The sequence below is a fragment of the Gymnoscopelus braueri genome (genome assembly GCF_963280865.1).
Source record: "Gymnoscopelus braueri genome assembly, chromosome: 7".
NCBI classification, from domain to species: Eukaryota; Metazoa; Chordata; class Actinopteri; order Myctophiformes; family Myctophidae; genus Gymnoscopelus; species Gymnoscopelus braueri.
This window is the reverse complement of record NC_137608.1, coordinates 12,899,626-12,917,397: the sequence shown is the minus strand read 5'-3', so window position 1 is coordinate 12,917,397 and position 17,772 is coordinate 12,899,626. Positions and strand designations below refer to the sequence as shown.

Below are 17,772 nucleotides of genomic sequence, written 5' to 3'. Positions count from 1 at the left end.
ATTTATAAACTTTTTTTTTTCTTACAATATATAATATAGAAGAATATTTGTGCCTTTGGCCTGTGCGCAGTGCACACGGGTTAACGTGTAGGCCTATAGCCTGCAAACTGTATTTTTTGCAATAGGTTTTAAATTGTGTGTTGAGAAATGCAATAATCAACAGTGCAAGTGTAATTGGAATTTCTTTGCATAAATCTCCAAAATCAATACTGGTTTCATTTTAGTTTGGAACCTAATATATCAACTCATAGCCTATATTTGACGACTGCAGCTTAATTAAATAAAATAATATCTTGACCATTAAGTAGCTGATTTGTAAATGTGCCTTTGCAGTGGTTTTACTATCAGGCCAAAAACTGCACAGTTACAAGTGATCCAAGAATAACGTCAAGGTGACCCAGCTTGAAGGCTTTATTATTTATAAAAGTCATGCGCTTGAAAATTACTCAGAAAAATGCTATTCAGTGATTGGCCAATCGCTAAACATGCCATTATTAATAGTCAATATGGAAATCTCACTGTAAGACGTATACCTATATATTAATATTGTGTGTGTGTATATATATATATATATATATATATATATATATATATATATATATATATATATATATACATGCACCTTTTTATGACACATAAGGCACGTTATACCCCCCGAGGATCTTCTATTTACAAAATGAGTTAATTAAAACATGAATAGTTTAATTTTACAAATCAATAAAGGCGAAAGCACATGATGTGACACAGACAAAGCAATGAGTGTTCAAGCATAATCTCACATCATTCCCATTATTAATTTAGATTGACTTGGAGAACAACCTCGTATCCATCCCGTATACAGTATAGTGAAATCCAACAAGTGTGTAAAGTGACTTTGGAGAGGTATAGGGAGCCCCCCCCCCCGTCCCCGTCCCTATTAGACAACCACATACTGTGGTATAGCCTGCATGGTCAACACTATTAACCCCATTTATATTGTCCAAACAACCACCGCCCCACCGACGACCCCACACTCACACATAAAGCCCTATATCTTTATATCTCTTTGTCTAGATTAATCATTTCATTGTAATATGGTTGGTTTAGCATGACTATTAGCTGAGAGACGTGGGCTATTACAGTACATTATTAAAACAAAACAAGGCTTTTACGGACAGATGTTGAGCTAGGGCAGATGTTGAGAGACACACTGTTTAGGACCCCCCCCCCCCACCCCCATGGAAACATTAGCCTTGTTTTTATAAGAGATGTGTTCAGAGAGAGAGAGAGGCCCCTGGGGTCCCCATGCTCTTCTCTGTGTGCGCCTTGATTATATTTACAGTTTTTTTTCCCCTTACAGTGGATTTGGAGGATGTGAGTGTCACTGCTCAGCGTCACCACGAACACGTTTCCTCATCAATTTCTACAAAGTTTCACATGAGCTCATGTTCTTCTAGCAGCTCTCATGTCTTTGCTGGGGGTCTTGATTACGTGACCCCTGTGTGTGTGTGTGTTGCTTGCTTCACATCTTGTGTGTGTGTGTGTGTGTGTGTGTGTGTGTGTGTGTGTGTGTGTGTGTGTGTGTGCGTGCGTGCGTGCGTGCGTGCGTGCGTGCGTGCGTGCGTGCGTGCGTGCGTGCGTGTGCGCGCGCGTGTGATTGCGCGTGCGTGTGCGTGTGTGTCTGTACGTTTGGAAGCTTCACCAACCGAGAAAAGTATAAATATGAAATGACCATGGACATGTATATAGAGTAAGTTAAATTAAGGTTGTCGTATTACTTCAGTGACCCCTTAATTCTGTCTCATAGACTATAGGCTATACTGCAGATTGCAGAAATACACACGCAACCTGAAACATATAGTAAATAATGACGCGAGTCAACCCCCCCCCCCCCCCCCCCCCCCCATTACATGTTTTCAATAACTTCATAAATCACGGTATAAGCATGATTTCCTCCCCCAAAGCAGCAAAGCTTGGAGATTAAGAGGTTTTACAATGGGAAAAACATGTTTCTCTCATATTAAAAAAGATTAATTTTCATTGCTTTCATACATGGGAGGGGAAAAGTTAACTGTGTAATTATAGTTAAGTTATTTATATCAAACCATATGTCATGCACTGAGTACTGGCATAGGTCAAATTAGCCCGTGCAGGAATTGTTGTTTGCAGTGGTGAAATAATATAATTCTTAATATACATGTTTAATGTAATTGTTGTATACTAATATCACAAAATTCTATGTTATTACATTGTAATTACATTGTGTTGTATTCCATTGGATCGACAGGGGGGAGTTATATAGAACATGCTCAAATTCAGCCCCATTCTACTGAAATAATGCAGTCCATATGAGGCATTAGCGCGATGTTATATTATATTATATCCATCCAAATATGTACATAAATGATTGTATATAGTGGTTCCCAAAGTGGATTCTAGGGACTCTCTGCATGGGTTTCTTTTAGGGGGGTTCTAAATTGACCATTACAAGTCTGTAACTGACAGTATACAAATGGAACCAAATGGACCCGTTAGGGTCCATTTGGTTCCATTTGTATACTGCCAGAGTTAAGGGGAGACCTTGAAATGTTAAAGGTTCGAGGACCACTATATAGTATAGAGGCGCGTTGAGGTCAGAGAACGGTCAGATTCCTCGATCAGCACGGGTTGCTATAATATATAACTGCTGCTTTTAATCCGTTGACACTATCGCTGAGACAAACAAGCTGGCTATCGATCTTTGCATTATGTGGTCAAACAACAAATAGCCCCGTGTACTACAGGTGAGGTCCAGCACGTCCAACTGCCTGCCCTGCCGTGGTGTATATATAGCCTATATATATATATATATATACACCAGCCTTATAACAACACCGCTGATATATGTCTAATGCGCAAATTGGCGACGACAGCTTAAAATCGGACAAACAAGCCCCTCGTAATCGGTTACAATAAAGGGGAGGAAAATACACAACGTCCCACTTACTTAACAGAGTTATGCCCTGGAATGTATGCATTCTTATCTTCTTATAAATGTCAGACAGGCATCCCGTTATAACGGCTGCCTGTCTGACATTTATAATAAGATAAGGTCCCGACCGCATATATAGGAGTTTTTTGGGGACTTTCTTGGTCATGTGGCACCACGGCATGGCAATAAAATGTAGTCTAGCGTTTAGCGGCGATTGTGTGGAGTTTCGGGAGGAGGAGGATAGATAGGGAAAAAATAGAGAACCTACTTGCCGTTATACTGCATGGAGCTCGTCTTTATCCAGGTAGAAAGCTTGCTCTTCTTTCCCCACTGGTTGGTGGAGAAAGCCATGATCGCCAGTTTCTCTTCTTCTTTTAATGTCCTCCTGTCCACTTTCTCCTTTCTCTTCTATAAGCTTTCTTTTAGAGACTCTCTCCCCTCTGCTCCCATTCGCTATCCCCCTCTCACTCTCCTCTCACTCTCCTCTCTCCTTCTCCTGCGAGACCCCCTTTCTCTCTCCCCAATCTGTGTTCTGAGTTAAATCTTAATGATACACTTACAAAAAAAATCTTTGTCCGATTTAATCTTATTCGTTTCACCTTTTTTTCCCCAAAGAGCTGGAGAGAGAGTAACCATGGCCGGGGAGTTTTTCAGTGTGAGTGTCCGAGAAGACATGGGGACTGGACGGGGAGAGAGCTCTGTTGTTGAATACTTAAAAAACACCCATCCCTCCTATACTATGCGTCTCTTCAAAGGGGCACATGCATATTTACGCTCCATTCTGTCTCCTAATAGCTCCGAGAAGGGCTCAGAGGCACTTGTTTGTTCCCACAAAGCTATAATGTAATGTGTTATATCAAAACTACAATTCTGTACGGCTGTGTTTTTGCCACGCATAGCCTATTTTGCACTGATTTGGAACATTATACGCGCAGCATATTTTACTGTCTAAAACTGGCAGCACGCACAACAAGCCAGAATGACAATGTTTTGTGGGACTGTTGATATTAGTTGTTTGAATGTATAGCTTCTATTTATTGTTCTTTATGTTTGTTTTTCTTCCATAATTTTACATAATAATTTTTAAGCTGATTGTTTTTTATTTTGTCGTAGAAACTCCGGGATCCATCCCGCATTAACATATATACGAAACTCCACAGCATAATTATTTTTGTCATTTTTTTTCATACATAAGTTTTCTGTTGTAATCCATGCTTGATGACGGTGTGAGAGGCTGTAATTGTACATCGTACGCTAGATGGCAGCGCGATCCAGACATTTTTGAGCTGGAGAGGCAGCAAAGCCGCTGGATAAACCCACATACAAAAAGCCCCGGAATCCCCGTGCAATTTTCAAACAACTTCACATGATTTTGAATTATTGTCATTATTAAGACATAACGTGACACCCATTCAGTGATCGGGGAGGACCGTTGGACCCTCCGCGATTATTGAATGTGCCTCATTTGGACGTGTAATTCAGAGATGTTCTGCAGCCCTCGCTACACACCGCATCCCCGTGTTAAGTCTTATTATGCATCATTCTCTCCCTTTTGCCATTTCGCTGCTTATCACTCACTTTTGCACTAAACTGATTTTGTAACAGCGAGAATGCAACGATTACGCGTGACGCTTATTATACCGCAATGCGCATGTTAAACCAATAATACATGTGTAATAATAAAAAAAGACAACATCCACGGTATATAGAACAATAATGATATCCCTGGCATTCACAATAAGGATATATAATAACAGTTCAACACAAACCATTTCAAACTTTGGGGGGAATTCTGGGGGTCCCTTTTTCGCTGCATGCGCTATGGTTTGTTTATTTCCCGTGCGTAAAGCTTTGTCCCCGCTGTTACCCCCAGCTTTTCGGCTATTATTCTATCCCGGTTTTCTTCCTCCTTTTTGTTTTTTTGGTGACAATAGACGGCCCATACTAATCAGGTTTCAAAGTAAATAGCAGCGCGGGGCGAGCAGCTCAATGTAAATGGTGCTTGTCAGAGGAGCCCCTAGTCGTAGGTAGCAAAGGAACTAGGACTCTAACCAATGGAGAGAAAGAGGCTTGGCTAACCTTAGCCTCCCATTTTCTCTCTCTCTCTCTCTCTCTCTCTCTCTCTCTCTCTCTCTCTCTCTCTCTCTCTCTCTCTCTCTCTCTCTCTCTCTCTCTCTCTCTCTCTCTCCCTCTCTCCCCCCCCCCCCCCTCAATGCAGGGCTCTGGCCAGTCAGTCGCCTTTGATTATCAGTTGCCAGCAGCCCCTCTCTTGGCTCCTTGACACGAGCACCATATAAGGCGCAGCGATCTCCATAGAAACGTGTCAGTTTCAATAGTAGTGTCAAAGTTCACTATATACAGACATTCGCGCAGATCCCCCCGTTTCGGAAACATTGCTCCGCTGCTGGTCCTCCCGTTTAAAGCGCAGCATTCATTTTTTGGGGGTCTCTCTCGCTCTCTCTCTCTCCTCTTGCTCCGGCTTCTTGCATATTCTATTAGTTGTTGTTTTTTTTTTTCCTTCTTCCTTTTTATCTTTTCGCCGTTCGTCTCCATTCCTGTCGGGGAGGCGAAACTACATGGACACTTATTCGGCGGCGACGCGTTTTTTTTTTCTTTCACTGGGGGCGAGATGAGGTTTATTTAAGAATATAGATGTAAAATATCCAGCTCTTCAGTTTTTTCCTCCCCTCCTAACGGCGAAGACGGGAGTCTAAAGGAGAGAGAGGAAGAAAAGAGAAAGGAATTTATTTCTCCGCAGCACTTCTTTGGGATCGGCGTGTCTTTCAGAGAGAAAGATTTTATGCTCGTTTCTACGTCCATGTGAATCGGCCGCTGCCTCCCTTTGTGGCTATTTTATACCAAACTGCAATTTGTTAACGTTCTGGTTCGGGGATTTTTCTACAAGATCAACGATTCCTGAATGGCTGACTGCAATTTACCTTGGAACTGGCCTCCCGATACTTGCCTCTCCTGATCGGGTGCCTTATATTCTATGATCGCCTCCTCTGTTTTTGAATGTATTGATCGCGTTTGTTTCTACTCGCTTCTATACCCTACTGTGTGAGATCGGCGTGTTGCTCCGGGTTTGACTTTGCACCGCAGCCCGTTGTCTCTTTTTGTTGAGGGTCTTCGATCGCTTCGTTTTTTTTTTCTTCCCTTCCTCTCCAACGGGTTCATAAACCACCAGCGATCATTTCGCTCTATAGCACTTTCCGTGGCCGAGATATGGCAATGGTAGTCAGCGTCTGGCGAGATCCGCAGGAAGACGTGGCCGGAGGAGGACCTCCAAGCGGCGGCCCCAACAACCCAGCAGTGCAGCCGGCGAGGGAGCAGCAGCAGACGGCGTCGGCGGCGCCGCACACCCCGCAGACCCCGAGTCAGCCGGGACCCCCGTCGACGCCGGGGGTCAACGCCGGGGACAACACCAACACCAACACCAACCAGCAGAGCAAGAACTCCGGGAACGCGGCGCAGCACATAGAATGTGTGGTGTGCGGAGACAAGTCGAGCGGAAAGCACTACGGCCAGTTCACCTGCGAGGGATGCAAAAGTTTCTTCAAGAGGAGCGTGCGGAGGAACTTAACGTACACGTGTCGCGCCAATAGGAACTGTCCCATTGACCAGCACCACCGGAACCAGTGCCAATACTGTCGGCTGAAGAAATGTTTAAAAGTGGGCATGCGGCGGGAAGGTGAATATATTTTTCTAATGCCACCAGTGATTAGGTCTACTGCATCCATCCTAGTAGCAGACGGGTAGGGCTGCCATGTTGCATTAAGGTCACAGACACACAGGCTATATATGACTGACTGGGCAATAGTACCGCAGTCTGATCCGTCCATGTTTTCACAAGGGAATGCTTTGCACGAGTGATCCGCTCTTTCTGCTCAAATATACATAATATATATGAGACTGGAGAGAGAGAGAGGGTTAAAAGGGACACTCAGCGGCTCTATACGCCTGTATGTTCAGGCCGTATTAACAAAATCACTATATTATAGCCTGCGATTTTTATTTAATTATTTCATATGTTTTTGTCACAGTCTAATCCATAAGACATTGGGGGTCTATAGCCAGACGGGTCTTACAAGGCGGAATGTGTGTGTATGCGTGTGTCAGTGAGTGAGTGAGCGAGCGTGTGTGTGTAGTCCACGCGCGTGCTCGTGCGTGCGTTCTACTAATAGACACTTCCATAGTGTGCAGCTTGCTAATTTATAATAAATCGTGTAGTATAGGCCCACGGTTCGTGTGCGGTTATTGGTGTGAACAGACGCTACTACTCTCCCTCCAGCTCCATATGCTGACTAGACATCTCCTCACAGTGAATAATGCCATGAAGTTGTGCAGGGCTTCATTGTTTCTGCCCTGTGTGTGCATCAAAGGCCGTTAACTTTCCCTCCTCGTCAAGTCTTTCATCGCTAAAACGCGCAAAGATATCCCTGCTTTAAAATCAGTTTATTTGCGCGCATACGTGTGTACTATAGCCCACAATGTGCAAAGAATTTTAGCCACGGGCTATATATTAATATTTAATTGATAATGTCACATAGGCTACAATATAGCGATTAGGGTTTTCTTTCGAGTGAGCTACTGAAGAGGATACAATTTGTAAACACGTTTGCGCTCAGTGGTAATTATCAGTCAGAATTGTAATGTGTTTTGGCGCATTTGTGGAATATTAACAAAAATCAAAACGCTGATAAATCCAATAGTAGAGCAGCAAAAATAGCCGACTGCACGCATCGTTGATAATTAAGCACGGCCTTCAAATGCCCCTATGGTGTAGGCTACAATTGGGCAAATCGTGGTAGGCGAATGTTAGGTCACATAAAAATTGCATATAGATGTGTCTGTGTGTGTGTGTGTGTGTGTGTGTGTGTGTGTGTGTGTGTGTGTGTGTGTGTGTGTGTGTGTGTGTGTGTGTGTGTGTGTGTGTGTGTGTGTGTGTGTGTGTGGTGTGTGTGTGTGTGTGTGTGTAAGAGGGACTTTTAATTTGCACATACATATCTATCCATAAAAAAAACATGGTATAAGCCCTACTCGAATGCAAAGGGACAGTGCAGTTATGTTTTTTGTATATGTTTATGTTTATGTCGGTACAGTAACATAGGCCTACACACACACACATCATACCCAGCTGTGGATAAAGCTTGTTTGGATTTTGATTTTTAATGCAAGCCCCTTTCCTCTGCAAGCAGAGAGAGAAAACAACACTATAGCCAGGCTTTATGCTTGTATTACATAAACAATGTTTATCAGTCCTGGATGCACATTTCCTCTCCCTCTCTTTCTTTTTGTCAGCGGTTCAGCGAGGACGAATGCCCCCAACCCAACCGAACCCTGGCCAATATGCGCTGACGAACGGCGACCCCCTGAACGGCCACTGCTATCTGTCCGGATACATCTCGTTGCTGCTGCGGGCCGAGCCCTACCCGACGTCCCGCTACGGGAGCCAGTGCATGCAGCCCAACAACATCATGGGCATCGAGAACATCTGCGAGCTGGCGGCCCGCTTGCTCTTCAGCGCCGTGGAGTGGGCGAGAAACATCCCGTTCTTCCCCGACCTGCAGATCACCGACCAGGTGTCGCTGCTCAGGCTGACGTGGAGCGAGTTGTTTGTGCTTAACGCGGCCCAGTGCTCCATGCCGCTGCATGTGGCCCCGCTGCTGGCCGCGGCGGGCCTGCACGCCTCGCCGATGTCCGCGGACCGCGTCGTGGCTTTCATGGACCACATTCGGATCTTCCAGGAGCAAGTGGAGAAGCTCAAGGCCCTGCACGTGGACTCGGCGGAGTACAGCTGCATCAAGGCGATAGTACTTTTCACATCAGGTGGGTGTCCAAGTCCAAGTCCCCTTGTCCCGCTGCTATAACATGAAAGTGAGGCCTAGTCACACACAGTGTATGTTATCTATGGGGCATGAGAGGCAGACGGCGGCAGTTATTACGCAGTTATTACACAGTATATGTATGTATGGTATGGGCAGAGAGGCAGACGGTGGCAGTTATGGGGAAAATAGCCGATCTACAAGCTCACAATGCGCATTGTGAGCTTGTAGATCTGCTATTTTCAAAATATTTGATTATACATTTGAAAACTTGTGAAATGGGACATTCCGCATATTGAGTATACTTTCTACTTTTAGTACTTAAGTACATTTTGACAACAACACTTTTGTACTTTTATGGGATAAAAACGCATCAGGCGTTAAGAACGTGGCTGTCTGTCTGGTATATTATGGGCTACTCATTGCTATGGCGCTGTTCTGACAACAGCTTGCTGCATATCCACTTGCATACATTTTCATGTCACTCACAGCCACAGCATAAGACGAGTAAACAAATCCAGATTTAAAGTATAGGCCCAGTTAAACGCGTTTGAAGGCGAGCTTATATTGGAGAGTTCCACCCGTACCGGTACATTTAACATATTTCATATAATTGTCATCTAAACATTTTCTTTGGCACACTTTTTGGGTGCCGATGTTGCCGATAAGCTGACATCCATAAAAACTGTATTTTCGAGACTTGGAACAGGTGTCAAATAATTATGCGTAAAGATAAAATAGCGGGTGATTTGTTGGGACGTGACAGCTGATGTATTTATGACTTGTGGCGCATGCTTTTATCCTTGTTTTGCGTTGCACAAACACGTGTCATGGGAGGACAGGAAATAATCCCCAGCATGCCGACATCAAAGAATAACTGCTGAAGTTGACTAATACGTCATCGTATCCATGTCTATAGTACACAGACAGAGCAGCGCTACATCCACCATAGGCTATAGATGGATTTGAAGATTAATCTTTGGCCAATTAATTAATTAATTGATCATTGGATAATACATGTTGCTCATGTCATTGCTCGTGAAAGTCAGAATAATTAATTTCCAAAAGTATAACTCACGGACGATAGTGTAATCGGTGGCTGACCAGACCATGGGCAAAGAATGTCCTTATTTACTCTGGAGTGTAATGTAGCTGCATGGTATTTTTGGGTTGAGTGTGGACACTTGCTGCCATTAGCCCTCAATGTGCAGGGAAGGTCGACAAAAAGACGCCCAGAGGTCCGCTTATAGGCCCAAAAACTACTTGCCCCAGTCTCGACCACATAAGTAGGATAATACATTAAAACCTATCACCAAAATTATATTACAGAGTGGGATAATTACTATAATTGGACGGGATTTGGAATAAATAGGGATTTTTATTTTATTCTGGGTAATTTTAATTTAAAAAAATTGAAATACTTCTCCCAAAGTCGATATATACCTAGAAAGCATGCAGCTGCATTACACAGTGCTGACAGAGACCTCACACATCACATAATGTAGCCTAGGGTTGTTTTGATTCCTCCTCCACTGATATTTACTTATATCAATATTTTAGGAGTCTAGAACCTCACCCAAATATTCAATTGCGTATGATATGATATGATATGATATGATATGATATGATATGATATGATATGATATGATATGATATGATATGATAATATTACATTATATTATATTATATTAGCCTATATTATATTATATTATCACCTTATCACCCACAATGTATGACATGCTTTGCAATATATCTAAACTCCTAAGTTTGAGTGTGAACTTGTTTTGACTCTTATGTAAAAAAAAAAAAAAGAAGGCTAGAGGAAGTGTTTTACTCAAAGCTATTAAAGCGCCCTCAGCCCTTCCATTTTCTCTTCTCTGGCGAATAGACCATTACTATGGAGCTCTGGTCCGTCTCATGAGGACGGCTCTCTCTCTCTTTAATTTTAGATATTTTTAACTTTCTAGAGGCGTAATAATTAAATTTCAGATTTTGGACGTGGCAGCTAATTTGACACGGCGTAACTATACTTAAATGACACACCAAGTAAAACTACATTTTCGGTTAAAAAAAAGAGAAAAGAATGAAGAAGAACTTTGCGCTTTTAGACATAAAAAACACTCCTAATATGTCGTTAGCTTAGCTTACTTAAATGAATTGCCCACCAGCCTGATTGCAACACACGGTGTGTGTAACCACATGCAAAGCTTACCTTATACTCTTCTGCAGTGTTTCAACAATTCGTCCAATTATCCCAAAACCAGAGACTTAACGCAGATAATAACACTTTATTTGTTTTCTGAAAGAGATCGTTTAGTTAGGCTGCGTGATAAGCTATAATGTAAGTGGTGTTGTGTGTGCCCTGCCAGCCAAGGACCAGCTTGGATTTACTTTGCAATAACCTGAGATTTGTGAGTGTTTTGACGCACTCATTGAAAGTGATCTGGCCAAATGTAATTCTTTCACAGCTCGTCGTATAATATATTATAATATAATATAATTGTCTCACATATCGGTGCGTATATGAGTGTGCCAATCTATCAATACATGGTTGTATCGATTAGGAACTTGCAAACTATCCCCCCCATCATGGGGGGGTGGGGGGGGATAGTTTGCAAGTTCACAATCGATGGGGGCCCCATATTTGAGCGTGTTGATGTAGTGATATGCACGGGTGTGCACGGGTGTGCACGGGTGACGGGCTGCACAGGCAGGCGTTTGTGTGTGGGGGAGCTATGGGGGTGATTATATACGTAGATCTCTTTTGACACACATTCAAGTGCGCCCCCCATAGTCCCTGCAATGCCTTGAACTCTAATATGCTTGTATCGCAGTGCATCTCACTCACAAGTATGGCTATTCTATTAGTTTGCAAGAGATTTTTTCTCTCTTCTCTTTTTCTTTTTCTTTAATTCATTTCAATCCTATTGATTGTTGTGTGTGTATATTGAAAGGGGGGAGAGGGGGGGGACACTCATCGTTAATCCAAGCTGATTTGCATACATGGGGCCTGGTCGGCCGGACTAAGGTCATAGTAAATCACCCCGAGAAGAACTCAGCGTTGCCCCCACGCAGGTCCGCGAGTTCATAAGGTTATTGTGTCTGGCCATAGTGAGTTATAGCCCTGAGAAATCACGATTAGACTTAAAAGCCTCTCGGATACTATTGTCCGGTGTTTAATGTATTAGGACTTGAAAACCGAGGCTATATCTCTCTTGTGCAGTATATAGCCACAACACAGCTTAATACAGAACCGGATCGGCTGTATTAAGCTCATTGGCATATGGCCGTTATACGTAAGACTCCTATATGTATAACAGCCATATGTATAACGGTCCTATATGTATATTATAACGGTCATATATACCAACGATCTATACAGCCTGGCCTCCTCCTACACAACCGTTTACGGCTTTTCTCCCCCGACAAGACACGAATGCCAGTGGATTGTGTGATAAACAGTTTTCTTGATAACGTGCAAAAACATATCGTGAGACAGGAACTTTATGTCTTTAATTTCTGTATTCGTGGCGTGGGCTGCATTATATTATAGGCTACACTAACACACAACCCCCGACTGTGTTGTACGAAAAGAGAACACATTTTTGCACGTGTTGTGTGCATTTTTACGTTCTTTTTGCGTGACTATTGACTTCACCCCTCCTGCTAATAAATTTGATTGCTTCCAGGGGTCTTTCCTGGGCTCCATTCGAGAGAGAAAGAAAAAAAAACAGGGCCAAGAACGGTCTATTGAGAAAAGAGAGCCGGGCGAAATGACTTAACACAGCTTTACTGAAAGTAATTAGGTCACATTACATCCAGTGTAATTTCAGATTCATCAGTGTCGTTTATGTTTCCTTATACTTGAATCCCCTGAGCCCAGACGTCACGAGTATATAGTGGCCTTCAGGCCTATTAGCCCACCTTTCGCCCTTCATGCTCCCGTGTTCGAGGCTCCGTATATGAGGCTATATAGCAAGTGGTTCCCAAACTTTTTGTCTCAAGACCTATAATAAGATAAAGTAGACGTTTGCCCGGCCGCAGGACCCAAACTATAGTGAAAATAGCAGATCTACAAGCTCACAATGCAGGGCAGAGCGTTATTTTCCACCACTACTTAGATGTTTCCTTTATTTATTCATGGGATTTATTTATTTATTTTTGTTTTATTCATGAAATACTTTTAAAATATGTTGGCATTCATGTAATTGATGAAAAGTTTTTTTTTTAATGGAAGACACAAAAAAGGGGATATTATTTACTCGTGACCCATAACTATTGGTCCGCGACCCATAACATGGGTCCCGAGCCACTGTTTGGGAAACAGTGGACTATTAGTGCCGTTTTTAGTGCCCTTTTCACCGCAGAATATCCCCTGTCTGACTGCTGTTGTGAGCGGTAACAGGATAGGTGGGCACTAGGGATATCTGGGCACCTCCACGTGAAAGTGGCTTTTTTGTCCAAAATGTTAAAAAAAAATACAATGTTCGGAAAATTTAAGTAAAGTAAAGAATACATGATTAGAACATGCTTAAACATTCCACAATTAAGGTCTAATATTTGTACAATTGCTACAAATTGCTACAAAACCGGTCATGTCCAGTCATTTTGGGGCATATAAACAAGTTGAAGGATATAATTAGGTCTAATAATGATGTACCATGCATGTTCACATCGTGTATACTTTACTAAAGACCATTTTTCAAATATATATATATTTTTTTACATTTTGGACAAAATAGCCAATTTTACATCGAGGTGCCCAGACGTCCCTATTAGTGCCCACCTATCCTGCATATCCACTCATGGGTGTGAGCACCAGGCTGGGCATATCCTCGCCTGTGCGGTGGTGCATTCATTCCCCCCACTTCAGCAGAGGAGCGCCCGGTGTTTATTCTGCATGACAGTCCCCCTCAGTCAGCGTGATGTAGCATGTTTGGGCAGCGGTGTTTGTTCTTTCCACTTTGTCAATAACACACACGTAACGCTGATGTTGAATGATAACCAGAGTGTGTGTGTGTCTCCCTCTCTCCCTTCTCTCTCTCTCTCTCTCTCTCTCTCTCTCTCTCTCTCTCTCTCTCTCTCTCTCTCTCTCTCTCCCCCTCTCTCTCTCTCTCTTTTGGGGTCTGCCGTGCAGACGCTTGCGGCCTGTCAGACGCGGCTCACATCGAGAGCCTCCAGGAGAAGTCCCAGTGTGCCCTGGAGGAGTACGTGAGGAGCCAGTACCCCCAACCAGCCCAGCCGCTTCGGGAAGCTCCTGCTGCGGCTGCCCTCGCTGCGCACCGTCTCCTCGTCGGTGATCGAGCAGCTGTTTTTCGTCCGCTTGGTAGGTAAAACTCCTATTGAAACGCTCATCAGGGATATGCTATTGTCCGGGAGCAGCTTCAACTGGCCTTACATGTCCATCCAATGATCCTAATGAGAGAGAGAGAAAAATGGACCAAAATTCAGCATCCCCCCTACCCCCCCTTTCCCCCTACTCCCCCCGAACCCACCCAACACCCTCACCTCCACACAAGAAGACTATATATAGGACCTTTTTCTGAGAAACGTGGAAGACATATGACTTTTTATTTTCTTCTCTTTTTTGTCTTCTGGGACTGAGATGGAATACATTATGTACAGAAAAATATGGAACTTGGGACTTACTTTACACCCCTGTGTAAATCCACTCTCCTCTTCAAGAACAATACTCTTCATTTTGTAAAATACTAGTCTTTATTTTCCTTTTTTTTTTTTGTAAAAAAAAATACAAATAAAATGAAAACATCATATGCGCAGTAAGTAAAAAAAAAAGATAAATCAAGACTTAGCGGGAATATTATGTTTCCAAGCAATTATAAGAAATGTCCTGTGTCTATGTACCTCTCTGTTTTGTATTTTTTCTGGTTCCAAACCAGGGTTTCTGTGATTCTATACTAATAATTTTTTGATATAACCTTTTTGCTTCTTATAATGAGTGCGATATATGTTGTCGAAGAGCTATGTTCTCCAAGAATTAAAATTGAAGTGAGAAATTAAGAAAGGAAAAAGGAAAAGAAAAAGAAAAAAACAACAAGAAAAAAAATAAAGACAAATTTAGACAAATAAGAAACAGTCTAATCGCTATGACAATATCACCAACTGATGGTTGAACTTGATTCTACGTATGGACCTGTCACTGCAGAGAACACTCACCTCCTTGGACATTTTAACGGAGCGAGGCGGAGAGAGAGGGACGCCCACTTACCCCTCTCCTCCCTCGGCCACATGGGTTGTGTCTGTGTTGGAGTCGATCATCAGTCAAAGAGGAGAGACGTGAAAAATCAAAAGCACTTTTAATATATCATTTCAAAAATACATTTTTGTTTGTTTCGTCTTGAAAAAAAGATTTTCATTGTTTCTTGAATTTTATTGGTTGTTGCCTTTTCGATTTTGCTTAAAACTCCATGATGCAGCTTTTTGCAGAACGGTCGGGTGATGAGTTGTGTGATGGTGACTGTACTATTAAAAAACAAATAGGCAACAATGGTCTCCATTTTCATGTCAGCAAATGTACAATGACGCTATTTTTAATAGCAAGGTCCACATGCAATTAGAGATAATCTGCTAGTTTTACTATAACGTACCAGTTTTCCATAAGGTGTTCGAGGCTACCCCACTTTTACACACAGTAAAATCCTGATTGTTAATTTAACTCGGATAGTGTACAAATGGACCCGGAATGGTCCATCTCGGAGTTCAGTTAACACTCAGGATCATATACTGTGTATAGGCTACTGATAAACGTAGCACCTTATATATGAGGCTGCCTATACCTGACAACCACACGATTCAAAAGTCACCCTCGGCCTGTATTGCAATGGTTCTCAAAGTAGGGTCCGGGGACCCACCGGGGGTCCTTGGGGGGATTCCAGGGGGTCCCCAGCTAAGGTAGTTAATATAGCGTCACAATCATTTTAACCACTTTATCCATATATAACGTTGGCTATTCAAAAATAGCAGATATACAAGCTCACAGCGCTGCGAGCTTACATCTGTTATTTTTGAAAATCAATAATTATTAATTAATTATTATTTTTTTAACACAAATCTTCTCTTCTGGAGGTCCTTGGCACAAAAACATTTCAGATGGGGGTCCGTGACAAAATACATATCAATGTGGGGGTCCTTGACACGAAAAGGTTTGACAACCACTGCTCTATTGCACCCAACCCAGTGACACGATAGAAGTCACGCTGTTAAACGCGGTGATTACTCAATGGGTAAACATCATACTGCCTCCCGTTTAACGGACGCGCTGACATAACTGCCCATATGAGCACAAAAGGAGAGAGGGGGCTATATGTATGTAGTGGAGGTCTCTCTGCCTGCCATGCCTGCCTGCCTGCCTGGCTGCCTCAGAGCGCATTAATGTTTCATATTTTTCCCAGACAACATGAGCCCCTTCTAGCTTATACCTCCCGTGGCTTAATCAAGGTGATTCTCCATTCTCTCTCTGTCTCATATACACACACACACACACACACACACACACACACACACACACACACACACACACACACACACACACACACACACACACACACACACACACACACACACACACACACACGCGCGCGCGCGCTCACGCACGCACACGCACAAACCAAACAATATTCTCTCTCCTCCTCTTTAAAAAAAACTCCACCTTGATAGTGCATGTGCCTCAATATTGATGTTGTAGGCTATAGGCGTCGTTTGGCAAAGGGTTGGGCCTAGGCTTGCAAAAGCTGCTGTGATGCGCGTGATCAATCTGGAAAATGTATTTTACAGCATGTAAGCCAGTCGATAGGAACACCGAATGTGATGCATTGTGTTGGAATAGAGAAGAGAGAGAGAGAGAGAGAGAGAGAGAGAGAGAGAGAGAGAGAGAGAGAGAGAGAGAGAGAGAGAGAGAGAGAGAGAAGAGAGAGAGAGAGAGAGAGAGAGTGTGTGTGTGTGTGTGTGTGTGTGTGGTGTGTGTGTGTGTGTGTGTGTGTGTGTGTGTGTGTGTGTGTGTGTGTGTGTGTGTGTGTGTGTGTGTGTGTGTGTGTGTGTGTTGGTGTTGGTGCAAGAGAGAGAGAGAGAGAAAGAGAGAGAGAGAGAGAGAGAGAGAGAGAGAGAGAGAGAGAGAGAGAGAGAGAAAGGAGAACAGACATGCGGCCTTGGTTTGTCTGATACATTTAGAATGTAATGACTACATCGATAATGTGCTAGATGAGTTACATAGAATGTATTCTTTTTCCCCTTCTCGCCTGGGTCTCACTGGCTCCCTCTTCTTTTGTCTCCTTAAACACATGACGTGGTGTATGTAGTTATGTAGCTGTATCTCTATATAACTGATCCACTGTCACTAATAAGGCTCAAATATAGACAGGTTTTGCTTTCTGGAAGGTTATAGACATCGGTTGGTGTTAAGAAGGTGGAAAAAATTGGCTTTTACTTCTGCTAATTGTTAAATTAATGCAGGCCTGTATTTCCATCTCCATCTCCATTATACACGTGCTTGTCGTGTGGGATATTATTGTATAGTGTGATATTACTATCGTCCTCTGCTCTGACTGAATGGTTGAGGAGGACATGGGGGTCTTCTTGAGTTTGTGCATGGTGGGCTGTCTGCTGCAGAAGGGTCTTGTGCATTATGTTTATATATCTGCACAGATCGCCACGTTTATGTCTCCCTAAAGCTTGGGGAGGGGTACCCGGGTACCCACCGGCTGTTGTTTTATTTGTTCGTGTGTTGGCTGCACCATTCTTACACAATTAGTGTGCCTGTTTAGCTCGTGAAGCTATAGGGCTGTCCTCGTATGCTCTCTCTCTTTAAAAATGATTCTGTTATTGTTTTATGCGTCTTCAGAGCAGAGAGAGGTCATCGTGTGTTTGGCCTGTCTGTGGTGGGAGACCTATTCGACCCCGGCCGTAGCCTTTAGCCCTATCATGAGAGAGACTGGAGATGTCTGAGTCAGTTATCATCAGACGTCGTGTTGTATAGCTTTA

The 17,772-nt window shown here is 43.0% G+C and overlaps 1 protein-coding gene across 1 annotated transcript; it reads left to right on the top strand.

Annotated features, from left to right (window-relative positions):
• Positions 1-5,291: 5,291 nt before the first annotated feature.
• nr2f1a (nuclear receptor subfamily 2, group F, member 1a) lies at positions 5,292-15,266 on the top strand. The gene is given in 4 exon segments (XM_080434379.1): positions 5,292-6,641; positions 8,252-8,779; positions 13,913-14,001; positions 14,003-15,266. Coding segments are annotated over 4 exon segments (1,269 nt in total). The 5' UTR covers positions 5,292-6,175; the 3' UTR covers positions 14,189-15,266.
• Positions 15,267-17,772: the final 2,506 nt, after the last annotated feature.